General features: G+C 37.3%; 1 protein-coding gene across 3 annotated transcripts in view; it reads right to left on the reverse strand.

Moving 5' to 3' along the window:
* Positions 1-389: 389 nt before the first annotated feature.
* Positions 390-25769, reverse strand: part of SMC2 (structural maintenance of chromosomes 2) — a 63840-nt gene continuing 38460 nt past the window's right edge. For all 3 annotated transcript variants that reach the window (XM_029920717.1, XM_029920715.1, XM_029920716.1), the window contains exons 18-25: positions 22895-23088; positions 22180-22323; positions 18753-18947; positions 16572-16772; positions 14094-14210; positions 8078-8238; positions 4089-4236; positions 390-3130 (exon numbers count right to left, since the gene is read on the reverse strand). In XM_029920717.1, the coding sequence (XP_029776577.1) occupies positions 2972-3130; positions 4089-4236; positions 8078-8238; positions 14094-14210; positions 16572-16772; positions 18753-18947; positions 22180-22323; positions 22895-23088 (1319 nt within the window). In that variant the 3' untranslated portion in view covers positions 390-2971. The remainder of the gene's footprint in view (positions 3131-4088; positions 4237-8077; positions 8239-14093; positions 14211-16571; positions 16773-18752; positions 18948-22179; positions 22324-22894; positions 23089-25769) is intronic.

Consider the following 25769-nt stretch of genomic DNA (forward strand, 5'->3'; position numbering starts at 1 on the left):
GTTGTATGTAAGTGATGAATCACTGAATTCTATTCCTGAAACTAATATTGCACTGTATGTTAACAAAAATTTAAATTTAAAAGTTATACTGTAATCTATTAAGTGTGCAACGGCATTGTCTAAAAAATGTATAAAAATCTTTATTGCTAAAAATTGCTAACCATCATCAGAGATTTCAGTGAGTCGTAATCACTGATCACCATAAGATATAATAATGAAAAATTTGAAAGTATGTGAGGATTATCAAACTGTGACAGACTCAAAGTAAACCAGTGCTGTGGGGAAAAGGGTGCTGGCAGACCTACTGGCTGCAGGGTGGCCACAAACTTTCAATCTGTTAAGAAACGCAGTTATCTGTGAAGCATAATAAAACAAGTCTCGCCTGTACATAAGGAAAAATTATGGACCATGACCATGTAGGGTTTAATTCAGGAATACCAGGCTGGTTTAATCACAAATTAAGCAATGTCATTCATACTATTAACAGGTTAAAGCAGTTACATGATCATAACAATGCAGAAAAAGGAATGAATAAAATTCCATAACCCATCCATGATAAAAGTGACCAAACTAGGAACAGAAGGAAATGTCTTTAACTTGATAAAGAATACACACCAAAAGCCTATGGCTAACATTATACTTGGGTGGTGAAAGACTGACCGCTTTCCTCAGAATCCTGGGAAAAAGGCAGATAACGCCAGCTCTTACTTACACCACACAGTGCTGGAACTTCAAGCCACTACAGTAAGAAAGGGAAATAAAGGCACAAAGATCACAAAGGAAGAAAACCTGTCCTGATTTGTAGACGAGCTCACTGCGGGAGTGGTTGGCCTATCCGATTACTTTACCAGGTCAGAAGAGGGAGTCTCAAGTTTTTGCTTTTGGATTTGCTAGGATACCTGAAATGCCCAAACCCAACAAAATCAAACAAAAAAACCCCATAAGGAATCCTTTTCAAATGTTTGACATTCTTCCTAGAAATAATTTTCTCATACTGCTCATCCAGGTGTGTCTTAAATTTATTATGTACAATGAACACAAATGTTCAAACTGTCAGAAAGGTAATATGTCACGGATTCTGGGGCCCAACCGCCAAGACGGGCGTCCTGGCTCTGCCTCTCACTATTATCACCGCGGACAAGTCTGTTAACTCTTCTGCTCCATTCAACTTCCTTAATTCTGTGTGCCGGTCAACAGTGCTTATCGCAAATGTGAAAACATACACAAAGGAGAATAGCATCTGATGTCTAGAGAGAGCTCAGTAAAGGCAGCTCATGTTATTGCAGACCTTTGAAGTCTTCCCATCATGTCATCTTCTAATCAAAATACACTTACGTGACTCAACAAAAAATATAGTATGTTTGAGGATTTTCATCAAAAAGCAAAATTATATATAGGACAAAAATTAAGGATGCAAATACAAAAGTAGTAAAGAAAATTAGTTCAGATGTCCAAATATTCAACCTTACACATTATTTATCAAATGTTAAAGTAGCAATGAAGTGCCATTTTATAACTAGCAAATCAGAAGTGCTAAAACCGACAGCGACTGCTGACTGGGTTGTGGTTGACAGGTATGTGATCTGAGTGATATGGGAGCTGATAGAACTGTTTTGGCAAACAAGCTGCAATACATTTGAAAGGAAATAAACTCCTGTCTGTTAGAGTTGATATTAGACTTCCTGTAACACAGCATTTATAACTTTGGGAGGAGAGGGGGAGACAGTGGACAGAACTAATTCCAGATTTAATCATTTCCAATGTGTACCATTGTATCAGTTATCTGGACGTTATCTGACATCCTCAAGGCTGTATGAGAAAGATGAGGAATGTTAAGGCCAAGGCCAAGAGCCCTAAGCATGTATTAGGGAAGGTAACATAAAGGAACTGAGACTGAAGTATCGAGAAGGGACACAGGGCCAAAATAACATTCAAGATCATGTGAGAGCCTTAAGACTCAGGCTGGAGACTCTCTGGTGCTATCCCTGGAGATGATAAGAACTATACATACTAAGCTAACGGTGTTTGTCAGTGGTTTTGGGTTCTTAAAGGAACTTCAGCCTTTTGAACTGAAAGCAAAAGACACTAAGAAATAGAAGAATCATCAAATTTTGAGTTCCTTTGGTAGATGGACCTATTTATCCATCAGACTGAAGGAAAAAGATAAATCTGGTTTAGTGTGTTGGCTCCAATATTCTCATTCACCACTAGGTTGCTACTGATTGGATTATGGAAAAAGCTAACAAAAGCCTTCGAAAACAGAGACTTCAGATAAACTAGGAGGGCAGCAAGAAACACACCTCCCAGGCTTCTATTAAAATACTCTTAAAGATTTTTTAAAAACTTAAGATTGCACAGACCAATTACTAAGCATATAGAAACATGATCTCCAAACATCATTAAAGTGAGAGAAATCTTGCAAAACATTTCCTGAGGCTCAATCAGGGCTCTGTCATTCACTGTATCTTCACAGAACTAACAACAAATAGCTCAATGCCCGCCTAACTGCTTTGTGTCCCTTTGTTGGTCCAGATACTTGGTTTATAATTTTTACCTAAATGATTTGCTTAATAACAGAAAACACATTAATATTACCTTAGGAATTAAACTAATCAAAAGCTGACTATCAGCTATATTTATCTTATAACTTAATTCCATCTGTTTCTTTTTATTTTTTGCTTTTACAAACAGAATTCACTACTAGCCAGGTATCTTGGGCTCCCTAGTATAACAAATTATGTAAGAAAAAACATTTGAGGATATGTATAAAATCACAATCACAGTAATTGGACCATAGTTACACTGATTAAGAAAAGAGGCCTCTATGTTCATTTATAAGTGATTACATAAAGGAAAATACAGGTTAAGTGACAAAACAACATTACATTTTTACATAAATAAGTAAATCCCAAGGTCTTTATGTTTAAAAAACAGGTCAAGGTAAATCTGTACTTTTATCTTCCAACAGTGGTCATTTGGGTCCTTTTGCCTTGGATGTGGTTTCCTTTGGAATCTTTCCATTTTGGCACTGAGTAAATCTGGCTACTGTAGAAACACCATCCACAAACTTGGTTTTGAAAAGGACATTTGCATTGTTGAACATACCTTCCTTTAGGGACACCACAATGAACTTAAGGGAAAAAGAAAAAAAAGCATAAAAGGTATTTTGTAATTTGAAGAAAGGCACTCCTGTTTTTATCCTAAGAATTGTCTAGAGATATTTTGACTATTTCTTTCAATGCTTGGCTCAAAGAGAATGCAAGTAACAAACAGTTACAGTATTAGGCACCTAAATGAGTTCTAGCTTTCTATGTTTGGGTTTGAGGAGCCTTAATTTTACCGTGAGTGCTTCATTACCCGGGCTGACGGCTCCCTGCTGGCTGGCTGCCTGCTGCCCTCCTCTGCAGCTGCCCTCACTGCGGTGTTGCTAGCTCTAAGTGCTCCGCTGAAACACTTTTCTCTGTGATACTTTAAAAATATCAGAGGCTACACGTTCCCACAGCGCTACCACTAGTCAAACGGAACATTTACAGAGTTAAGAATAGGCACCGCCTCACTGTCACCTGCTGAAAAAGGACCGTAACGAACAGTCTGCGTGGAGCCCGGACGGCACTCTGCATCGTCTACAACCGCACTCCCGCAGCAACAGCTCAGGAAAAACTGTTCTTAAAGGGGCTTTTCTCTGCTTCCCACCCGGGAAAAGTGACGAGCACCCCGTCAGGTACCACTTGATTTTCTGATACCGAGGTACATTCCTAAACCAGCCTTGCTCTGATTGTGGATCCTCTGGGAACTAGCTAGAGGAAATAATGACCTTAACCATAGTTAATTTCTAACTACGAAAAACTTAGATTCTCCCTCATGGTCCAACCAACAGTTGTAATGCCTGGCTCTTTCTTTATAGGAAACCAAATCTTCTTCCTTATTCGAATGTAAGTGTATGTAAATATTCACTGTATATTTAAAGAGATATGCAATGCTTTCATATTCTTCAATCTTAAATATCTTTGTATTGGCCATTATGAAAGAATAGTTTTAGAAAAAACACATACTACAAGGATCACGGAGACATTTTTTCTGGTTCTCACCTGAGAATGTGTGAAATGAGTCCGCAGCATCTGTCCGATGTTCTGGGTGTGAGAAAGGTCCAAGGCTGCGTCTACCTCATCCAGGATGTAAATTGGAGCAGGTTTGAAGAGGAGCATGGACAATATTAATGACAAAGCCACTAAAGACCTAAGAAAAGACCAGAAGAAAAGTGACCAAAACTTGATTTTACCACTTTTACCAAAATACTGAAGCAAATCTGCTGTCCTATCATGAACAGTGCAAATTTAGCTGGAAGACTGCCATAGGAAAATCATCTCAAGCTTCAAGCTTCAACACTTTCGTTGGCATTAAAATGCTTATTTTAGCTTTTCATTTTTTCTCTCCAATGAGTTTGATTTTGAAACAGGTTTATATTCTTTCCCATCAAATAATCAGGATATTATAGCTGGCGTTCATCCCTAAGGAACGAGCATGCTGGGTTTTTTCTTCCCTTCCCCGTTGCTATTAGATGCCTACGCAGCAGCAAGTGAGGGCTGTTATAGTTACTTGTTAAGACAACAGCCACTATCTTTGTAAACAGAACTCGTTTAGGTATCTTCTTTCAAACTTTTACTATGTGTGTACGTGTGCATGCACACACACACACTTTTTATTGGCACCTTTTAAGAGTAAATTATATAGATTATGGCCCAGTAATCCCAGTATTTTGGGATTACTGGGAAGTAATTCCCAGTGTCAGACTTCCAACAACTGTATGATTGTTAATCTTGTGTGTCAACTTAACTGGATCACAGGGCACTCAAATATTAGGCTACACTTTATTTCTGGGTCTGTGAGAGTGTTTCTGGGTGAAATTAGCATTTGAATTGGAAGACTTAGTAGAGCAGGTTGCTCTATCCAATGTGGTTGGACATCACATAATCTGCTGACGGCCTGAATCATAAGAAAGGTATAGGGAAGAATTCCTTCTTTCCTGCCTCATTACTTGAGCTGGGATATGGGTATTCTGCCTCCGTGTTCTGGTCTCAGACCTTCAGACTCGGACGGAATTACACCCCTGGCCTGTCTGGGTTTCCAGCTTGCAGACAACTGTGGGACTTTTCAAACTCCACAGTAAGATGAGCCTATTCCTTTCACACACACACACACACATCCTACTAGTTCTTGTTTCACTGGAGAACCCTGACTACTAACACCTTATTTAAAATTTGTAGTTACACGTCTGAGATTCGGTAGCTCTTTTTCAGTTCTCTTCTAGCTAACCATCCCCATAACTGTAGCTGGTTTTGTTCTAATCTGGTATCATAATTCTTAGATTTTTTTCTTTATGATAAAAACCAATAGTGAGATTGACCTCTACCTCTAGAGAGGCGAGCTGAGGTCTCTCAAGCAACCTGAAGTTAATTTATATTGGCTTTCTCTGTCAAATGTTTAAGGCACTGAGCTTTCTTTCAACTTAACTTTGTAGAAAAAAAATCTCGCCAAGAGTTAAACTAGTATGCTGGATATATATCTAAAATAACGGTATAGGGGCACCTGGGTGGCTCAGTCGGTTAAGCATCCGGCTTCAGCTCAGGTCATGATCTCACGGTTTGTGAGTTTGAGCCCGGCGTCGGGCTCTGTGCTGACAGCTCAGAGCCTGGAGCCTGCTTTGGATTCTGTATCTCTTTCTCTGACCCTCCCCTGCTCATGCTGTCTCTCCTTCTCTCTCAAAAATAAATAAAACATTAAAAAAAATAAAATAATGGTATATATCTGAAAATTGTATTATCTGAATTACAGAAATAATTTTCAGGTCTCAAAAGTAATAAAAGTATACATTTTCTGTTCTCCTCAAAACATTCTCTAGGACTTTGGCAAAAAAAGATATTGGGATTTGAACTATAGAATTCAACTTTGGTTAACAGACCAGAAGATATCTTGGACTGTTAAAATATATAGAAATTTTATCATAATTAAATATAATCATGGGAGTACTATTCTACTCAAAACGAATGACAAAGGATTTCATAAGGAAAATTAACAGGTCTTAGTATTTTCTACATACATAAGAGTTACAGGATGGCATCACAGGGCATATGAGAACAACTTAAGAACTACAGACTGCACACCCTGCAGGGGAAAAAATACAAAATTAACAACCATCTTTAATTACGTGAATAGTCACAATTCTCTCTCAGTAGGCTTTAATGATTTGGTTCTCTGCAGGTAAGGAGTTAGTCCACATGACCTCCCAAGTTTTTCCTTAGTATGCTGATTGTCTGCATCACCATGTAAGGCTGGAGAAAAATGTCCCTGAAGTCTAGAGCATGTTTTTCCAACACTATTTATTCCCTAATGTAGATCCAGGTTCCCATCTGGTATCACTTTCCCTTCACCAAAAACTTGCTGTAACTTGTATGGTTCTGCTGGGAGCAAACTCCTCCAGCTTTTGGTTTTCTGAAAAAAATATGTATTTTGACTTCAATTTGAAAAATATTTTGAGGAGACACAGAAGTCTAAGTTAACATGTTTTTCTTCTAGCACATTCTAGATGTTGTTCCAGATATCTGGCTTGCATAGGCTTTGACAATAAGCCTAAAGTCATTTTCATATTTGTTCCCTGGCATCTGGTACTATGCCTCTGGTGCTTGAAGATAAATCACAGTTTCATATACCATGGCTTGCTGTGTTACTATACGTATTTCACGAGAGGGGTTATGTGTGTTTACCCCACCAAGGGTTCACAGAAATCAAGTCTGTGGATTTATAGAACTCACCAAAATGGGAAAATTAGGGCCATTATTTCGAGTAATTTTGTTTTACCTCTTCCTCTCTCTTTGGAATTCCAACTACATGTTAGACGGCTTAATATTGCCCTCAGGTCACTGAAGCAGTTTTGTGCTTCTCAGTTTAGCTTTTACAGTTTCTACTGTTGTGTCTTCAAATTCACTCATGTTTTTTCTACACTATTTTGCTCACGTCATGGAGTGAGCTTTTCCTTTCAGGCATACTTTTTATTTCTAGCAATTCTACTAGATTCTTTTAAAATTTTTAAAAAATGTTTGAGGGAGTGCATGCAAACAGGGGAGGCAGAGACAAGGAGAGAGAATTCTAAGCAGGCTTCGCGCTGTTAGGGCAGAATCTAACACTGGGCTTGAAATCGCAAACCGTGAGATTGTGACCTGAGCTGAAATTAAGAGTCAGACACTTAACTGACAGAGCCACCCAGCTGTGGCCTCTTTTTATAGCTTCCATTTATCCTCACCTTCTTTTCTCCTTGTAATTCTTAGAACTAATTAATGTAATGCCATACTTCCTTGTCTGCTATTTTCATCACCTGTCATTTCTGGGTCTGTTTCCATTGAATAATTTTTCTCTAAGTTATAAGTTACATTTTCTTGATTCCTGGTCAGTACTTTTAATCAGATACCGCCTTACATTAGAGTCTCCAATCCTGTTGCCTTTCTTTAAAAGCACTGGGCTTTGTTCTGAGAAACACTTAAGTTACATGAGGATCAGCCTGATCTCTTCACGGCCTACAGTGAAGTCTGATGTGTATACAGACTATATCCTTCACTTCAGGGACACTACAGACGGAATGCTAGGGTGCAGCTTACGGAGGCTTGCCAAAGTTCTGATCCGTTTCTTTAATTTAGTGAGACTACTAGGATTTGTGTTGATTCCCTTCCCTGCCTCTGTAATCCAGAAATTCTATGGAGAAAGCAGAGATGAACCCGAGCTCAGTACTTTTGTTTCACTGCTCACAGGTTTCATACTCTTGGGCTACTAATTTCCCAGTGTCTGAAAACAATTGTTTTCCATAGATTTCATCTGATTTTTGAGCCGCTTACCCTTATTTCCTTTGTTGCCTACTATTTTAATTGGAAGTTCGAACCAAAATCTGCAGTCTTACATATTAAGCTCCTTAAATTCTACATGTAAAGATAGCTAAGCAAAACCAAAACTGAAAATTGGTAGGCAGTGTGATGATGGATTGTAATAAGAGGAATGAGAAATTCTAATGCTGCAAAGACAGATTACTCACCTCTGACCACCACTAAGTTCAGTTAGGTTTTCTTTCCAAGTATTTCCTAAAGCAACCTTGAACTCCAGACCATCCAATACTGTTTGCCCCTCTGGTGGTGCAAGCATAGCATTAGCACCAGGCAAAAGAGTAGAAAAAATAGACCCAAAGTCCTTGTTAACCTGGATTAAAAAAATAAAAGATATTAAAATATTATAGAAGGCTTTCAAAGAATCACATTTTGATATGTGTATATTCAATCCAGCAGATGCATGTTGTTGTCTGTTGCTAACTCAGGTGTTGGCAAATTATGGCCTTGTGGGACACATCCGGCCATGCCCATTCGTTTATGTACGGTCTATGGCTGCTAGCACTAAAACAGTCATCTAGTAACTGCAGCAGAGACGATATGGCTCACAAAGCCAGAAACGTTTATTACCTGTTCCTTTACAGAAATAATTTACTGAGCTGTGCTCTAACTTCCAAGGGGAACTAGAGGCTATACTTCTAACTCTACCCTGAAGTTTCGATACCTTTGTAGCCATACTGCAGGAATCTTCAGAGACCTACAACTGTATAAGATCCTGAGCTTGCAGCTGGAGACACAGAAACAATAAACTTTTCGGCATAAAACGTTCTCTTATAAATCTTGTTCTCTTTTGACTGCTTTGATAGGCCAGTGGTTATCAGCTAATCTTAAAAAGTGTAAGTTCAGGGTAAAGTCTAGGAAAAATAGACGCATGAAATCAACCAGATCTGTTCAAGGTGTTGAATGGTCCTTTTCTATAGGCTTTGTCTCAACCCAAGAAGTGTCAAAAGACAGGAAAAGGATTGGACCCCAACAGAAGAAGACTAAAGAAACTGGCTTATCCCCATCAAGCCACAGTAGATAACCTAGAGACTTAGGGTCAATATTCTAGTTTGAAGCTGGGTAATTTTTGTGCATACACACTTGATCAATGACTTGAGAATTTTGGCTACCTGTCTTCAAATACATGACTAAAATCTTAGTTCAGCAAATCTGAGAGTACATATACACATGCACAACCCATGAGGATCTTGACAGTCACATTCTCTAGAGAAATCATTAAATTCAAGTGGAAATGAACTGTTCATGAATATTTGTAGTTAGAAGGACCTCTATATACCAACAATCAGTGCTACTGAATATAGATTTATCAAGGAATACAGTTTTTATTTTATCTGGGACAGGTTCCTACAGCTAAGTGAGGTTCACCACGGTGGAGAGGGCTGCCGTCTTTTTTGAGAACGATGAAGATAGCAGAGTATTCATAAACAGTTTTGGTTCTTTTGCTTTTCTTTAACTTTTTGGCCAGGCAGGAGAATGGCACTAACAAGAGGATTAAAACAGTGGAATGCTACTAAACCCAGAACCCAAGTGGAAATTCCTCCAAAGGAGAAAAGAGAAATTTACCAGTTTCGGGCAGAGAAGAAGATAGCCCAATTCAAGATAGGAAATGCATTATATTCATGAATAGATATAAAGATGAATGCAATTTAATTCTGAAAATCTAATATGGTTAAGAAGGAAATAGAAAAATAAAACACACAGCCAGCACTGAAAATACTCTGGCTTTGTGAATCAAGTATGCTAGAAGCCAGAAAGAAGTATATAATACTGATAATAACACTATTACCTCAACAGGTTACTGTGAGGATTAAGTGAGAAAAATGAGAATAGTCCCTGGCATTTAATGAGCACTCAGTAGATTTACCTGCTTTGAGAAAACTTTGGAAATTGGGGCAACATCAATTTAAAGGATAAATCTGTACCTGCATTAAATCCAGGAATCTCGTGAAAAACAAAAACCTCTCAGACCTTTATAAGTGTTAACACTTATAAGTGTAAAATCCACACTTATACAAGAATATACAAGAATAATGGGGCCAACGTTATGCATGCACTTAAAGAGACAAACACCCCAGGGAGATGGAACACTGAAAATAAATCATAGGGTACTAAGAACCAGGTGACTGTACTACCATTACTAAAAATGAAGTTTTCAGAATTCAGATTTGAGTAATTACAGAATTAAAAAGCAAAAAAGAGGCAATGTACCCAATGAAATCCCAGAGTCATGGGATTGTTAAAGTACCAAACAGCACAACAACTATGTTTGGAATCTTTTGAGTGAGAGTCTTTTGCTAGGATAGATACAGGAAAACTTCCACAGAACAGGCTAAGGAATTATTGGAAAGGAGACAAATATACGCAACTAAGGAAGTACAAATAAAGTAAAGAACCATGAAATCTGCCAAAGTTGTCCTGAAACAAACATACTGGGGATTTTGTTTAAGGGGAATCCAGTGAAAGAGAATTCTTAATCTCATTGTTTATTGCCCTAAATTTAGGGGCAATGAGTGTGGCAGCAGTTAGCGACTAAAGGCAATTTTAACTGGTTCTAATTTAGGGAAAGAGGATCCAGTTTTTCCACCTTTGGCTATATGGTCTTAGGCTATTTCATCTATCTATGTCTATTTATCCATCCATTTTTTAACTTACGTCTAGTGCAACAATGATTTGAGTAGATTCCAGTGATTCATCCCCTATGTATAACACCTTGTGTACATCTCAAGTGTCTTCCCTAATGCCCTTACCCACTTAGCCCATTTTCCCCACCCCCAACCCCTCCAGCAACCATCAGATTGTTCACTGTATTTAAGAGTCTCTTATGGCTTGTCCCTCTCCTTGTTTTTATATTATTTTTGTTTCCCTTCCCTTACATTCACTTTTGTTATCTTAAGTTCCTCATGAGTGAAGTCACATATTTGTCTTCCTCTAATTTCAGTTAGCATAATACCCTCTAGTTCCATCCACATAGTTGCAAATGGCAAGATTTCATTCTTTTTGATTGCTGAGTAATACTCCAGTGTGTGTGTATGTGTGTGTGTGTGTGTGTGTGTGTGTGTACATATATGTATATACATATACACATACACACATTGCATCTTCTTTATCCATTCATCCATTGATGGACATTTGGGCTCTTTCCATACATTTGTCTATTGTCAATAGTGCTGCTATAAACTTAGAGGTGCCATGTGCCCCTTCAAGACAGCACACCTGTACCCCTTGGATAAATACCTAGTAGTGCAATTGCTAGGTCACAGGGTAGTTCTATTTTTAATTTTTTTGAGGAACCTCCATACCGTTTTCCAGAGTGGCTGTACCAGTTTGCATTCCCACCAGCAGTGCCAAAGAGATCCTCTTTCTCCGCAGCCTTGCCAACATCTGTTGTTGCCTGAGTTGTTAATGCTAGCAATTCAAACGGGAGTGAGGTGGTATCTCAATGTGGTTTTGATTTGTATTTCCCTGATGATGAGTGATGTTGAGCATTTTTTCATGTGTTGATTGGCCATCTGGATGTCTTCTTTGGAGAGGTGTCTATTCAGGTCTTTTGCCCATTTCTTCATTGGATTTTTTTTTTGGGGGGGGTGCTGAGTTTGGGAAGTTTGTTAATATAGATTTTGGATACTAACCCTTTATCTGATAGGTTATCTGCAAATATCTCCCATTCTGTTGGCTGCTTCTTCACTTTTTCACTGGATTATTTGTTTTTGGGGTGCTGAGTTTGATAGGTTCTTTAATATAGATTTTGGATACTAACTCTTTATCTGCAAATATCTTTTCCCATTCTGTTAGTTGCCTTTTATTTATTTTTTTTATTTTTTACTGTTTACTTTTGAGAGAGTAAGAGCTGGGGAGAAGCAGATAGAGAGGGAGACAGAATCCAAAGCAGGCTCCACACTCTAAGCTGTTAGCACAGGGACTTGAACTCACAAAACAGGAGATCATGATCTGAGCCAAAGTCCAATGCTTAACTGACTGAGTCATTCAGGTGCCCCTCCCCCCCATTGGTTGCCTTTTAATTTTGCTGATTGTTTCCTTTGCTGTGCAGAAGCTTTTTATTTTGATGAGGTCCAATAGTTCACTTTGCTTTTATATCCCTTATCTCCAGATACGTATTGAGTAAGCTGCTATGGCCAAGGTCAAAGGTTTTTGCCTGCTTTTCTCCTCTAGGATTTTGATGGCTTCCTGTCTTATATTTAGGTCTTTCATCTACTTTGAGTTTATTTTTGTGTATGGTATAAGAAAGTGGTCCAGGTTAATTTTTCTGCAGGTTCCTGTCCTGTTTTCCCAGAACCACTTGCTGAAGTGACTGTCTTTATTCCATTGGCTATTCTTTCTTGCCTTGTCAACGATTAGTTAGCCATTGGTTTGTGGGTTCATTTCTGGGTTCTCTATTTTGTTCCATTGTTCTGAGTATTCTTGTGCCAGTACAATACTGTCTTGATTGATTATAGCTTTGTAATAAATCTTAAAGTCCATGATTGTGATGCCTCCAGCTTTGGTTTTCTTTTCAGGATTGCTATGGCCATTAAAGGTCTTTTCTGGTTCCATACAAATTTTAGGACTGTTTGTTCTAGTGCTGTGAAGAATGCTGGTGTTGCTTTGACAGAGATTGCATTGAATATGTAGACTGACGTGGGTAATAGCAACATTACAACAATATTTGTTCTTCCAATCCACGGGCATGAAATATTTTTCCCTTTTTTTGCGTATCCTTCAATTTCTTTCAAAAGCTTTCTATAGTTTTAAGTGTATAGATTTTTCACCTCTTTGGTTAGATTTATTCCTAGGTTATTTTATGGTTTTTGGTACAATTGTAAATGGGACTGATTCCTTGATTTCTCTTTCTGTTGCTTCACTGTTGGTGTATATATATGCAACTGATTTCTGTGCATTGATTTTATATCCTGCAACTTTGCTGAATTAATGGATCAGTTTTCACAGTTTTTTGGTGGAATCTTTTGGGTTTTCCATATAGAGTATCATGTTGTCTGCAAAGAGTGAGAATTTGACTTCTTCCTTACCAATCTGGATGCACTGTATTCCTCTGTGTTGTCTGATTGCTGAGGCTAAAACTTCCAACACTATGTAGAGTAACAGTGGTGAACATCCTTGTCATGTTCCTGACCTTAGCGGGGAAGTGGTTTTCCCCCATTGAGGGTGGTATTAGTGGTGAGTCTTTCATATATGGCTTTTATGATCTTTATGTGCCTTCTACCCCTACTTTGAGGGTTCTTATCAAGAAACGATGCTGTATTGTGTCAAACGTTTTCTCTGCATCTATTGAAAGGATCACGTGGTTCTTGTTCTTTCTTTTATTGTTGTTGATGTATCACACTGTTTGCGGATATTGAACCAGCCCTGCATTCCAGGTATAAATCTCACTTGGTCATGGTGGATTAATTCTTTTGTTGGATCTGCTTAGCTAGTATCTTGTTGAGGATCTATTTAGTCTTTCTGGGCTTTGATTTCTATCCTCTATAAAATATGTATGGTTAACTATCAGTTGTGGAAAACAGAGCAACTGCTTCATAGGTGTTAAATAATGTTAACATGTACAAAATGCTTTGTCACAAACCTACAGAATGCATTCTGAAATGCAATTAATAACTTGTAAGTGGTAACAAATATGCCCATCTTGTTAGAGAAATGTCCTAAGAACATATATTTGACCTCTGTGAGTCTGGGCAAGTGAAAGGAAGGAAGTTGGAACCGAAGTAGTCATTGGGAAGTTTCTAATCAGAGCTTTCCCAGTGCAAAACTGAGCTTGCCCTAGCTTTAAACAGAGGGAGTGGGGTACATATAGCACATATTGGATAGACTCTAAGGTTTCAAATAGTATCTCCTTTAAAGATAACACAGACCTGGAAACAAGGTAAGAATGAAAAATAAATCTAGAAAGCCAAAAATTTAATATAACTTAGGGACCAGAGAAGTAGACTGTAAGATTATGAAGGAAGGACACAAACTTACCTTCAAATATCAACAGTACTCAAGTTCAAAAGGACAAAATGCATTTAAAAGTCAGGAGGTTTTAATTAAGGCATGTGTCTAATTCAAACACAAATCAGCCATTTCAGATTCATCTTAGATTATACACCTATTGATAATATTCTTCATCTTTGCCTTATACAGAATAAATGATAATAGTTTTGGTTCAAATACCTTTTGCCAAGCAATATTTAGGGCTTGGTTTTTCTTCTGGTCAAGGTCTTCTATAGTTGCAAGGATTTTGGATTTATCATTTTCTACAATTCTCTTCTTCTTCATCAAGTCATTATACTGGTAAGATAAAAAGCATGCTTAATTAAAAAAAATGTAGTTTTCTACTCTAGAATTCAGTCAGGAATAGAGGTTTAGTTTGCATACAGAATATATACACTCATGTTTACCAGAAAGGTATACTGCATTAACAGTCATAATTAAAACCAAGTTATGAGGAAGGCAAATATATTGCCCGTATGTAAAATTTAGCTGCTGTAATTGAGAATTTATAGAACAGGCTCCTGAAGTATTTTGATAGTAATATCCCCATATCTTTCCAGCATCCAAGGCAAAAAAGAAAATGTATGTAAACTCCAAAGTAGCCCTGCATACTTTCTTCTTGAGGTCAATCTTAGCATTAACACAGGTTTCAATTCTTTACCAGGATGTAGAAGTCCTACATAATTGGGCCCTTATTTATCTGACTTTTTGGCATCCCAATCCTCCCCAGGCTCCAACCATATGGTCTTTTTTTCAGCTCATTATAGCCTTAAAGCCCTTGCACTGTTCTCTCTTCCCTAAATGCTCTTTTTCTGTGTCTGACATAATTGGCCCTTCAAGTTTCAGCTCAAACATCACATCTTCAGAGTGGTCTTTCCTGGTTAATGTAGAAACTCACTGAAAAAAATTTGAGGGAAGCTGCAAAGGGAGAATTACACCATCAGTTGCAGTAGAACTTTATAAAAATCCTCCTCATTTCTCCTCAAAGCCTCGCATTTCAAGGAGGCTTCAAATTCTCCCTTAAATTACATTGTAGCCAGTCCTACTAGCTTCCTTGCTATCTCTCTCCTTTATAGCCAAGCTCCTAAAACCTCCTCTGTATTTTACTCTTATTTCTTGCATAATTCCATGTAATTTCTTATGTGGACAGACACAAAATACAACAAAAAACAAAACAAGGGTCACCTGGGTGACTCAGTTGGTTAAGCATCTGGCTCTATTTCAGCTCAGGTCATGATCTCATGGTTTGTGAGTTTCAGCCCCGTATCAGGCTCTACAGTGACAGTGAGGAAAGAGCGTGCTTAGGATTCTCTCTCTCCTGCTCTCTGCCCTTCCCCCATCCTCTCTCTCTCTCTCAAAATAGATAAACTTTTTTTTTAAAAGGCCATCTTGCTTATCAACAATTAAGGCCTTCCCCTCTGGTAAGGAAATGGAAATTAGTGAATTCTTACAAAAAAAAATACCCAATTATCATTGTCTAATAAAAGCAAACAAGTGAACAAATGTCACGATGATATTCAGTTCTAATTCAGACCAAAGAGGAGTGTCTAGATGGCTCAGTCAGTTAAGCGTCTGACTTGGGCTCAGGTCACGATCTCAAGGTTTGTGGTTCGAGCCCCGTGTCGAGCTCTGTGCTGACAGCTAACTCAGAGCCTGGAGCCTGCTTCAGATTCATCTTCCTCTCTACTTCACCCTCCCCCTGCTCATACTGTCTCAAAAAAATTTTTTTTTTAAATTTCAAATTCACACCAAAGATGTTCTTTCACAACACATATACTGCAAAGCTTTAATGGAGAAGTAAAAACCAGCAGGAACATTTATAGATAGATCATAACACGAGTATTATTAGTCTGTTTGGTATCTAACATAATATAGATTCTTTGTAGATACTAATGCCAATAACAATTAAAAAAAACCCATTACAGCAAAACTTCTTAAAAGTAATTGAGCTCATAAGTATTGCCACTTTAACAGACTTCTCATAACTGATACAAATTCAAACAGAATGTTACAAAAATTAAAGTATAGGGCATAATATAAAATTACTCAGACTGCTATCTCCTTTGGAGCTGTCGAGAATATGGATTGCTTTCCCATGTGGATTCTTCTAGTGACACAGCAGACTTTAAACGTTCTTTAAGGGTCGGGGAGATGGATACATTATCAGGTAAGTGAGCATTAAAACAGAAGACGGCGCTGGATTTACAGACTAGAAAAGGAGTGGTTATGCATATACCAACTCGGGCACCACTTATGTCACGGCTCTAGTTTACCCTAGAGTCAAAAGGAAGACAGTATTGATGGAGTGACTGGTAAGAAGGCAGACAAGAGTATGCCTTATTTTTCAAAGCCTTTTCAAGGCAACTGAGAGAAAAGATAGAAATGGGAGGAGTTAACATAAAAAGTGTTTTTATACCAAGAATAAGAAAATGATAGACCATATTCTGGGCAAAGTCCGTAGAAAAGTTATTCAAGGGACAACAGAATATATAATTCAGTAAGAGAATTGAAAAGGGAAAAAAAAGAAAAGAAATCCAGTATCAAGGGCCTCAAGCCAAAGACTGACGCCAGTAATCGCCACAGGGGGCACAGGGGGCACAGAGCGGTCAGTGCTCCTCATGCCCTAAGGAGGCCAGACGGCCCAAGGCAAAGACTTACCCGCTCTTCAGCTTCTGTCAGAACGTTCATGGCTCGCATGTTGACATTTCTTCCTAATTTCTCCTTCATTTCTTGCAACTTCTGAAGCCTCTGACCAGCTTCTTTTGGGTTGTTGGTTTTAAAATCATAGGCACTACTAGGTTGCCCAAAGAGGTGCTTCTCTGCATTAATCCAGTCATAGTCCTTCAACATTTTGGAGACCTAGCCACATAGGATAATGGAAGAATCTATCATTGTTTACAAACCGACATTTAAAACTAGTTTCTTAAACATTTACTAATTTTCAGTCAAGTATTTAGGAGAACAGCCCCACAATGACTCATTTTCAAAAATGAGGTTCACTGTTAATAGTAAACCTAAACTAAGTATGAATATTTTTACCTGGAGAATAGACCAAAAATAAGAAGGAAAAAAAAAGGTTGTACAGAAAAAAGATTACGTAAGCCTTAGAAGAGCTAAGCTAGCTCATAGAAATTCGGACATGTAAATAATTTCCATGAGAATGAAATGTAAGATAAGGCTCCTTCATATTTTCCCACACTCAATCTATTGCTTCAAAAATAAATTGTGAAAAGTAGTATTCTCATGAGAATTTTAATTAAGTCATAGATTTAGTAAATTTGTGGGAGCCTAATTCTGACTGATTATAATTCTAAAATTTACTAGGTAAACAAAAAGCTGCCCTAAACTTTGACTCCATTTCCTAATCACCCTCTTTTGACAAGGCACAGTATTGTACCTCTTTATACAGTAAGAATTAAAAAAAATTAGAGTATAGTGTTTAAAGAAGACTTTCTTATACTGAAAGTATTTAAGGTTGGTTCTGACTGCTGGAGTCTAATCCTTATCGTCTATTTATCTTCATTAATTCCATGGGTACAGCCTCATCTCCAGGCTCCAAAGGTGATCATTTCCAAACCACCTTCCCTGGTGGTCCATAGGCTCAATGAAGGCATTCTGGGTACATGTTGCTCATCCTTATCATCAGTGCTGGGCCTACTATCTGATAGTAGTTGGTATGCAATAAATATTTGATCAACTATATACTTCAAAGAATCCTGAACTTTTCAAGTCTCCTTTTCACCTTAACCATAAATAAAATCCCCTCGCAATAATCACTCTGAGCACTTTCAATTACCGAAAAACTATTAACAGTAATATTAACATTGGTAATATTTCAATGAATACACTAGTACTAGAGTATCAGGCTAATGGAAAATCAATACAAAAAAATGTTAGAAAATTAGAGATGTGGCTATCAAAAACTAAGTGTGAGCCTGAACAGGCACACAGGTGGGGTGGCTATTTTGTATCTTCTGACTTTTTTGATGTAAAAGTATACGAGATTTAAATATGCTAAGCAGGATTTAAAAGGCATCAAACTGTTACACACTCATGAGAAAAAACGATGGGCAAATTACTAAGACTTCAAGGATATGCCTTTTAACCAGGCAGCGATACCGTGTGATACATGGAAGGAAAAAAGTTTTTTCTAATGACTACCTATTTTTGAGGGGGATGGGAGGGATAGAGGGGGTTACAGAGAATCCTAAGCAGCCTCCTCACTGTCAGCGGAGAGCCCGACGCAGGGCTCAAACTCATAAACTGTGAGATCATGATGTGAGCTGAAACCAAGAGTCACATGCTTAACCGAGCCACCCAGGCACCCCAGAAAGAAACTTATGAGTAAACAAAAAACTAAGATAACTTAAAAAAGATAGCTGCTTAGCAAAACATCAGACTTCAGATGAGGCTGCAAAATTGACTGTACTGATCTTCATAAGGACATCTGGAGGCCAATTAAATCCTTATTTTAGACATTGCATGTAAATATGTTATTTTCCTTATTTCAAAATACAATGAAAACTCATAGGCAATAAACTATGTAATCACAACTAACATATTAATAGTTCTATAAATATTTGGGGATTAAAAAACAGTTCTATGGGAGACCATTGAAACATCTTGTAGATAGGAAAAAATACCTGAAACTTAGAAATATTTGTGCCAGTGGTGAAAACAAGCATTGCTGCGAAGCCATTAAACAAGCTCTAAGCCTCAAAATTCAGTTATATGGCGTTTCTGCCATTTGTACTGAATTCTCCACTGAGCCGTTTACCAGAATGTTTCAACAACTCAGAAGCAAAAATCTGATTATGGGTAAAAATAACACAAACATGCCTTTGCAGCAGCATCTTCAGCTTCACGTTTATGTTTGCTGATGTTGTGGTCCAATTCCTTAATTTTAAGCTGAGAATCATTGTTTTGTTCCTTGTGTGTTGCTACTTCGGCATATTTAGCTTTAATTACACTGTCGTGGGCTGTTATCACTTCTTTTTGCTTGGTTACCTCTTCTTGAGCTTTATTTACGGACTCCTGAAACAAATAATTAGAAGAAGATATATAGCAAAGTAATATGGGCATATTTTTAGTTTATTAAAGGATCATCTAATAAACTTCTGGGCAAGATGGCAATGTGATTACAGGCAGATGGTCCCCTAACCCTGTTCATTTTATATCCCCATTAAAGTGACTAATTTATGTACAGGAGAAGACTTGTTCTACCACTAGAAAAAAGATGGGATATAGTGTTCATGCTGGAAGCAACAAAGTTTCTGGGGATACAGGGGAGCTGGGGTAAACTGGAAGGGAACTGAAACTGTAGGAAACGGACGTGTGAGGTCTCAGTAAAGGGCACTTCCGGGTAGTTAACAGGAAGATAATGTGCCAGATCCCCACCTGTCATTTACCAGGAGGGGAACGATGTAGGCTAGGTTTTCTGCTCTTCCTTCTATAGATATAAGGCCTATTTATCAGTGACAATGAAAGGTCATATAGTGTTTGGTTCTAGCACAGAGGTCAAAACAGAAAAATAAAATAAACTTTCAATAAACAGATCTGTGGCACAAAGAAAAAGTTTCTTGCTTTTACTACCCCGCTACCTCCTACAACAGTTGGGGCTACTCAGTCTCCGAAGTGGTAATTATAACTGCAATTCAGTCTATTACCAATCAGCCCTGCAAATCCCTTTGCTTCATCCTAGATCTTAAAAGAACTCACCCAAATGTTTAAACTAAAAAAACCTAGTTCAACCCATATTTAGGTAGTGGGGAAACCAAAGTAGGACAACCCGCTAACAGTCTCTGAGGAAGAATGAATCTTCGTGATGAAAAGCACAAGGACAAATTCAGGAATGTTTCTAGGCATGCTCAGTAGGAAACAAGAGCAACAAAGAATGCCTGACGTTATGTTTACGTTACTGAACATGCTCAAAGTGCTTGACTTTCCTTATGATGTTTAATCTGTGTCATCAGAGGTCGTTTGAGGAAAGAAAATAAAACATGACATTCATATAAAAACCTGAAGATATTTTAGCTTTTTGAAACCTTTGAAGAAGATCAAGAAGAGAAAAACACTCTGCTTAAAATATTAACTGAAGGGAAAAATAACAGCAAGTTTATTCACTAACACTGTATTTTAAAATAACCAATGTGTTTATGGAGAAGATTCTCTCATGCCTACAGGTTAAAAGTTGCATTACAGTTATGACTGTTTTAATCTTTTTTACAATGATAGGAAATCTGTCACTTGAGACTGAGTAGAAATTTAGTTTTGTTTGTCTAATTAGTTAGTAGGCTTAAGTTCCTGGGAATGTCTTTTGATATTCTTGTCTGCAAGTAAACAATTTAGAATAAAAACCTTTATTCTAGGTTCTAGAATAAAAACCTTTAAAAATCAAGTGGTCTATTTTATACTTTTTCATAAAGAGAAATGAAAATATGTACATGTTCGGATTTTATTTAGACCAAGAAAGGAGTAGCTTATTTATTTCACATTATCTTTAGGAACATATATCTAACTTTTAAAATTCTACCACATGATGTCCATGAAAGACAGGAGAAAATATGGAGGGATGAAATGAAAAATATGAGATTAAGACAAAAAAATCAGAGGGCTACTACAAATATTTTTAAAAACTAAAATTTACTTTGGAGGCAAAACAGAAACTGAACAGAAACTAGAAAATTTAATCAGTAACTCAGAACACAAAGCTGAGAAGCATTTTGATCTCTGAACTTTAAAAAAAAGTAGTTAAACCGGTTATCCTGCTATTGATTTGATACATGTTAAACAAAAAACTTGTATTTATCCATGAAGAAAATCAAGAGGAAAAGACCTACTTTCCAAAAATACCATAGGCTACAACAATTACAAACAATCATTTCAAAGAAAAACCGTGGAAGAAAATGTAGAAGTAGATGACACAAGCAAGCTAAAAGTCTGAGGAAGAACAAATCTTCGTGATGAAAAGCACAAGGACAAATTCCACAATGAAATACCACAATGAAAACTGATTGGAACTCCTCTATTGAAAGCTATCTATACTCAATTAACATAAAAATCAATGATATATGTTATGTACAAACAGTATTAATTAGCAACAGGATACAAGAATTAAAAAACATGGTAAGTATAGGGATAACTTACTGTATATTTAAAAGTTACTAAGACAGCATATCTTAAATATTTTTCTTATGAATGACAACTTTTAACTGTGGTGAGGGGATGAACTAGACTTATATGTAGGGTGGTCATTTTGCAACATATGCAAAAACCAAATCATATTGTATACTTAAAACTAATATAGATCAATTATACCTCAATATGAGACAAAACAGAATTCAAAGGCAAAATCAAAGAAAGGGGCAAGAGACTATCCAATATTCATTAGCAGAACATTTCTCCCCCACCAGCTACAACTATAGTAAGCCTCATCAGTAAAGAATGCTGTAAGGAAACTGTAGAATGAAGACGCTTTACTTCCCAGTTCTGGTGTTTTTCCAGAAGGCAAGTTTGTCATGTGCAAGGGCTAGCACATGGCTTCCCTGGCACCCAGTAGATGGGGAGAGGGGAACAGGGCTGTGCATGTTCACATGGCCCAATTCCCGTTTCCCACCTGGCACATCCCTATGGCTGACTTCCCCTGGCACTCCAGCAGACCTCCCCACCGGGGGGCCACAGTTACATCTTCAACTAGTTCTAGTTTTTAGCCTACAGGTGCTATGGTTCTTTTCCAGATTTGTTCCTTCCATGGGTGCACACTCCCTCAGCCCTATAGGTGGTAATGGCTAGTCCCTGTATCTGCTGTTCTGATAGAATTCAGAATTCTCTTTATTCTTTAGTGATCATCCCAAGCTCCTACTGTAGTTAAATTTTTTACTTAAACTCAGCCTGTTCAAATTACTGTGTAGTTTTTGTCTTCTGAGTAGACCTAGACTAAAACAATTACTAATATTATTTCAGGACTCTTTTGCCTCTCAACAAGACAAGAATGAAGAGGGGCACCTGGGGGGCTCAGTCAGTTAAGCATCTGACTCTAAGTTTTGGCTCAGGTTATGATCTCAGGGCTTGTGAGTTTAAGCCCCGGGTCAGACTCTACATGAGATGCTCACCCTCTGCCCCTCCCCCACTCATGCTCTTTCTGTCTCTCTCAAAAATAAAGACAAGAATGAAGAGATGAAGACCTCTAAAGTCAAGCATCTTCAAGCCAGCATTTCATAAATGGATTAACATTTGTAATTTCTCCAACATGGTAAGCAAATCTTACCTTATTTCTAGCCACCTCAGCTGCCATTACTTCAATCTGACCTTCATAGGATTTGATAGCTTCATTCACAGCTTCAAGCTGTTGTTTATAGGATGCATGCTCTCTCTTGAGCTCTTCCAGCTCCAGAGTGATAGCTTCAACTTCCTACAAGACAGTTATGTATATATTTATTTTTCAGTAGTTAATATGTTGAATATCTAAATATCAACAAAATTAGTAAGACTCTCGTGCACGTTAACCACAGCTTAGTTATTCAACTACCAAAACACATGTAAACTGCTTCCCCAGAAGGGAAGAGAAAGGAAATTTATTTTCCTATACTTAAAAAAAGATGACAAATGTATGTACAGTTTTTTACAGGTTCAAAGAACTTGGCATAAACTATTTCCTTTATTGTTTTACTCCTACAGGGAAAAATAATATGGAATTCTACATAACCAATAAATTACCAGAGGAAAGCCTTTTGTAAATGTCAAAATAACTTGTTGCACAATTTTCTTCTTTCCCATTATAGCCTTTAGTTTGTAAAAAAAAAAAAAAATACTTTGTGTGGCTATGCACAAATGAGTGTATTTTAATTTGACATTATTTCATAAAGCACACTGTACTTTTAGATTCTGTGATGCACTGATGAGTAAGGCTAACTAAAGATACTCTACCACCTTCAGCTCTATATTGATGTTAAAGATTGGTTCCATTTCAAGAAAGGTATTACCTGTTGTTTTTCTTTCATTTTCTTGCTAGAAGCATCTGCTTTTGTTTTGGCAAAATCCAGTTTTTTCTGAGCATCCTTCAGTTCTCTCTCTCTTTCAGCTTCTGCATTTTTCATTTTATTCTCCAATACTTCATATTTTTCTTCTGCTTTTTTCTGAATTTCTTTGGTGTTTTTTAAAGTCTCCTCACTTTCCTCTGCGTCATAAAGCAAGCAAAACGAGGTTAGCAGTTATAGGTAATGGTTTATAAATGCCTTATGAATTCACCTCTTTAATAGAAGACATCTGAAAAATTGGAGACTAAAATTTAAAACATTAAGTGTTCCAACCTTATTCCAGAAATGCTATGTTGAAACACAAATCCTGCCTAGGAACCACACCTGAATTATCTAGAGACTATGAAGAAATTTTGTACTCAGTTTCCTATGCTGGGAAATAAACTTCAACTTATTAAAGAGATCACAGATCGTCTTTTTAATATACCTCTAATATGCTTCCTAAACCAGAATCAAAGAGTGTACTTATGGTACTTTTCCTTTATTTAGTTGACAAAAAGCTTACAGTTAATTTCATAAACAAACTTATGTTGTATTCTTTGCCTATTTAGCTCTAATTTATACAGAAAAAAAAAAAACCAAGACAAAATGAGTACCTTAGTGTCATAACTGCCATACTCTGTGTTAGAATGTAGATACAGATACAACCCTGGAGACTTTAACTACATAATGTCCTATGCTACTTTTCAGTGCACAGTATCACTGAAAAAAACAATCAAATGAACCTGAAAATACAGCATACCAAAACTTAATGGGATGCAGCAAAAGCAGTTCTAACACTGAAGTTTATATTGCTAACTGCCCATGTGAAGACAGAAGAGAAATCAAGTAACCTAACTTTACACATAAAGGAACTAAAAAGCAAACAAAAAACAAATCCCAAGGTTAGTAGAAGGAAGGAAATAAAGATCAGAGCAAAAGTAAAATGAAAGAGACTAAAAAAATAGAAAAGATTAACGAAAGTGAAAACTACTTCTTAGAAAGACAGAATTGCCACACCTCATGCTAGCCTGCGGAGAGGAGTCCAATAAAATCAGAAAAAGGAGGGAGACATGACAACTGCTACCACAGAAACACAAAGGATCACAAGAGACTATTATAAACAATTATAAAAAATTATAAAAGTGACTTGCAGAATATTGTGCACAGCCACCACCGCTTCTCTGATCTCATCCTGAGTTATACTTCAGGAAGGGTCATGATTCCAGCCAACAAACTGGACAACCTAGAACAAATGGGTAAGTTCCTACAAACATACAACCTACAAGACTGAATTATGATTAAACAGAAAATCTGAACAGACCAATTACTAACAAGGAGACTGAATCAGTAATCAAAAATCTGTTTAACGAACAAAAAAGTCCAGGATCAGATGGCTTCATTGGTGAATTCAAAGTCGCTCAAAGAACAGGAGAGGAGGGCACACTTCTAAACTCATTCAATAAGGCCAGCGTTACCCTGAGGCCAAACCAGACCCGGACACCAGAGGAAAAAAGCTACAGCCTAATATCCCTAATGAACAGAAACACAAAAATCTTCAACCGATACCAGCAAGCTGAATTAAATGATTCCATTAAAAGGATGATACACCATGATCAAGTGGGATTTATTCCAAAGACGCAAGGCTGGTGTAATATCTGCAACCAATGTGTTACACCATATTAACCAAATGAAGGATAAAAAACATGTTCTCAATAGGTACGGAAAAAGCTTGGGCCAATTTCAATATCCATTTATGATAAAGCTCAACAAAATGGGTACAAAGGAAATGAATCTCAACATGAAAAAGGCCATAAAAGACAAGCCCACCGCTAACATCACACTCTACAGTGAGAAGCTAAAATTTTTCCTCTAAGATCAGAAACAAGACAAGACTTGAGTCTCTTTGCTTTTATTCAACATAGTACTAAAGTCCTAGTCAGAGCAATGTGGCAAAAAACAAATAAAAAAGGCCAAAAGAGAAAAAAAAATTGAAAAAGAAAAGAAAAAGAAAGGAGTAAAACTATATCTGTAGATGATGTATTGTATATAGGAAGCCCTAAAGACTCCACTAAAAAACTGTTAGAATAGACAAATTCTGTAAAGTTGCAGGATACGAAGTCAGTGTACAAAAATCTGTTGCATTTCTATACACTAATAATGAACCATCAGAGAAAATAAGAAAATAATCCTATTTATATCAAAAAAGAAAAAAAAAACCCTAGGAATAAATTTAACCAAGGAGACAAAGACCTGTACACAGAAAGCTATAATGCACTTATTGATAAAAGAAATTGAAAGGGATGGACTGGAAGAATATTGTTAAAATGTCCATCCTATCCAGAGCAATCTGCAGATCTGTTAAAATCCCTATCAAAATTCTAGTGACAATTTTTTCAGAAATAAACCAGTCCTAAAATCTGTATGGAATAGCCAAAGCCACCTTGAGAAAGAACAAGAAAGGCAGAGAGGCATCATACTCCCTATCTTAAACTCTGTATAGAGTTCAAAAAAAAGAAAAAAATAATTAAGGGAATCTATCTCATCTGCTTCAGCAAGTTTAGGTAACTTGTTGAATCCCAAGGGGATCCAAAGGTGATCATTTTAGTGTGACTGGCAAAGTCCAGCTTCTCCATGCATGAGCATATGATCAAGAAATACCTGGTTTTGTCCTCTACTGGATCAGCCCAATGAGGAGCTCCAGCAAGGTGAAAAGTGACTTGCAGAATACTGTGCACAGCCACCACCGCTTCTCTGATCTCATCCTGAGTTATACTTCAGGAAGGGTCATGATTCCCTAAAACTAAGTCATCCACAGTAAGAGCTCAGACCCAGGATACAC

The sequence above is a fragment of the Suricata suricatta genome, chromosome 13, assembly GCF_006229205.1.
Source record: "Suricata suricatta isolate VVHF042 chromosome 13, meerkat_22Aug2017_6uvM2_HiC, whole genome shotgun sequence".
NCBI lineage: Eukaryota > Metazoa > Chordata > Mammalia > Carnivora > Herpestidae > Suricata > Suricata suricatta.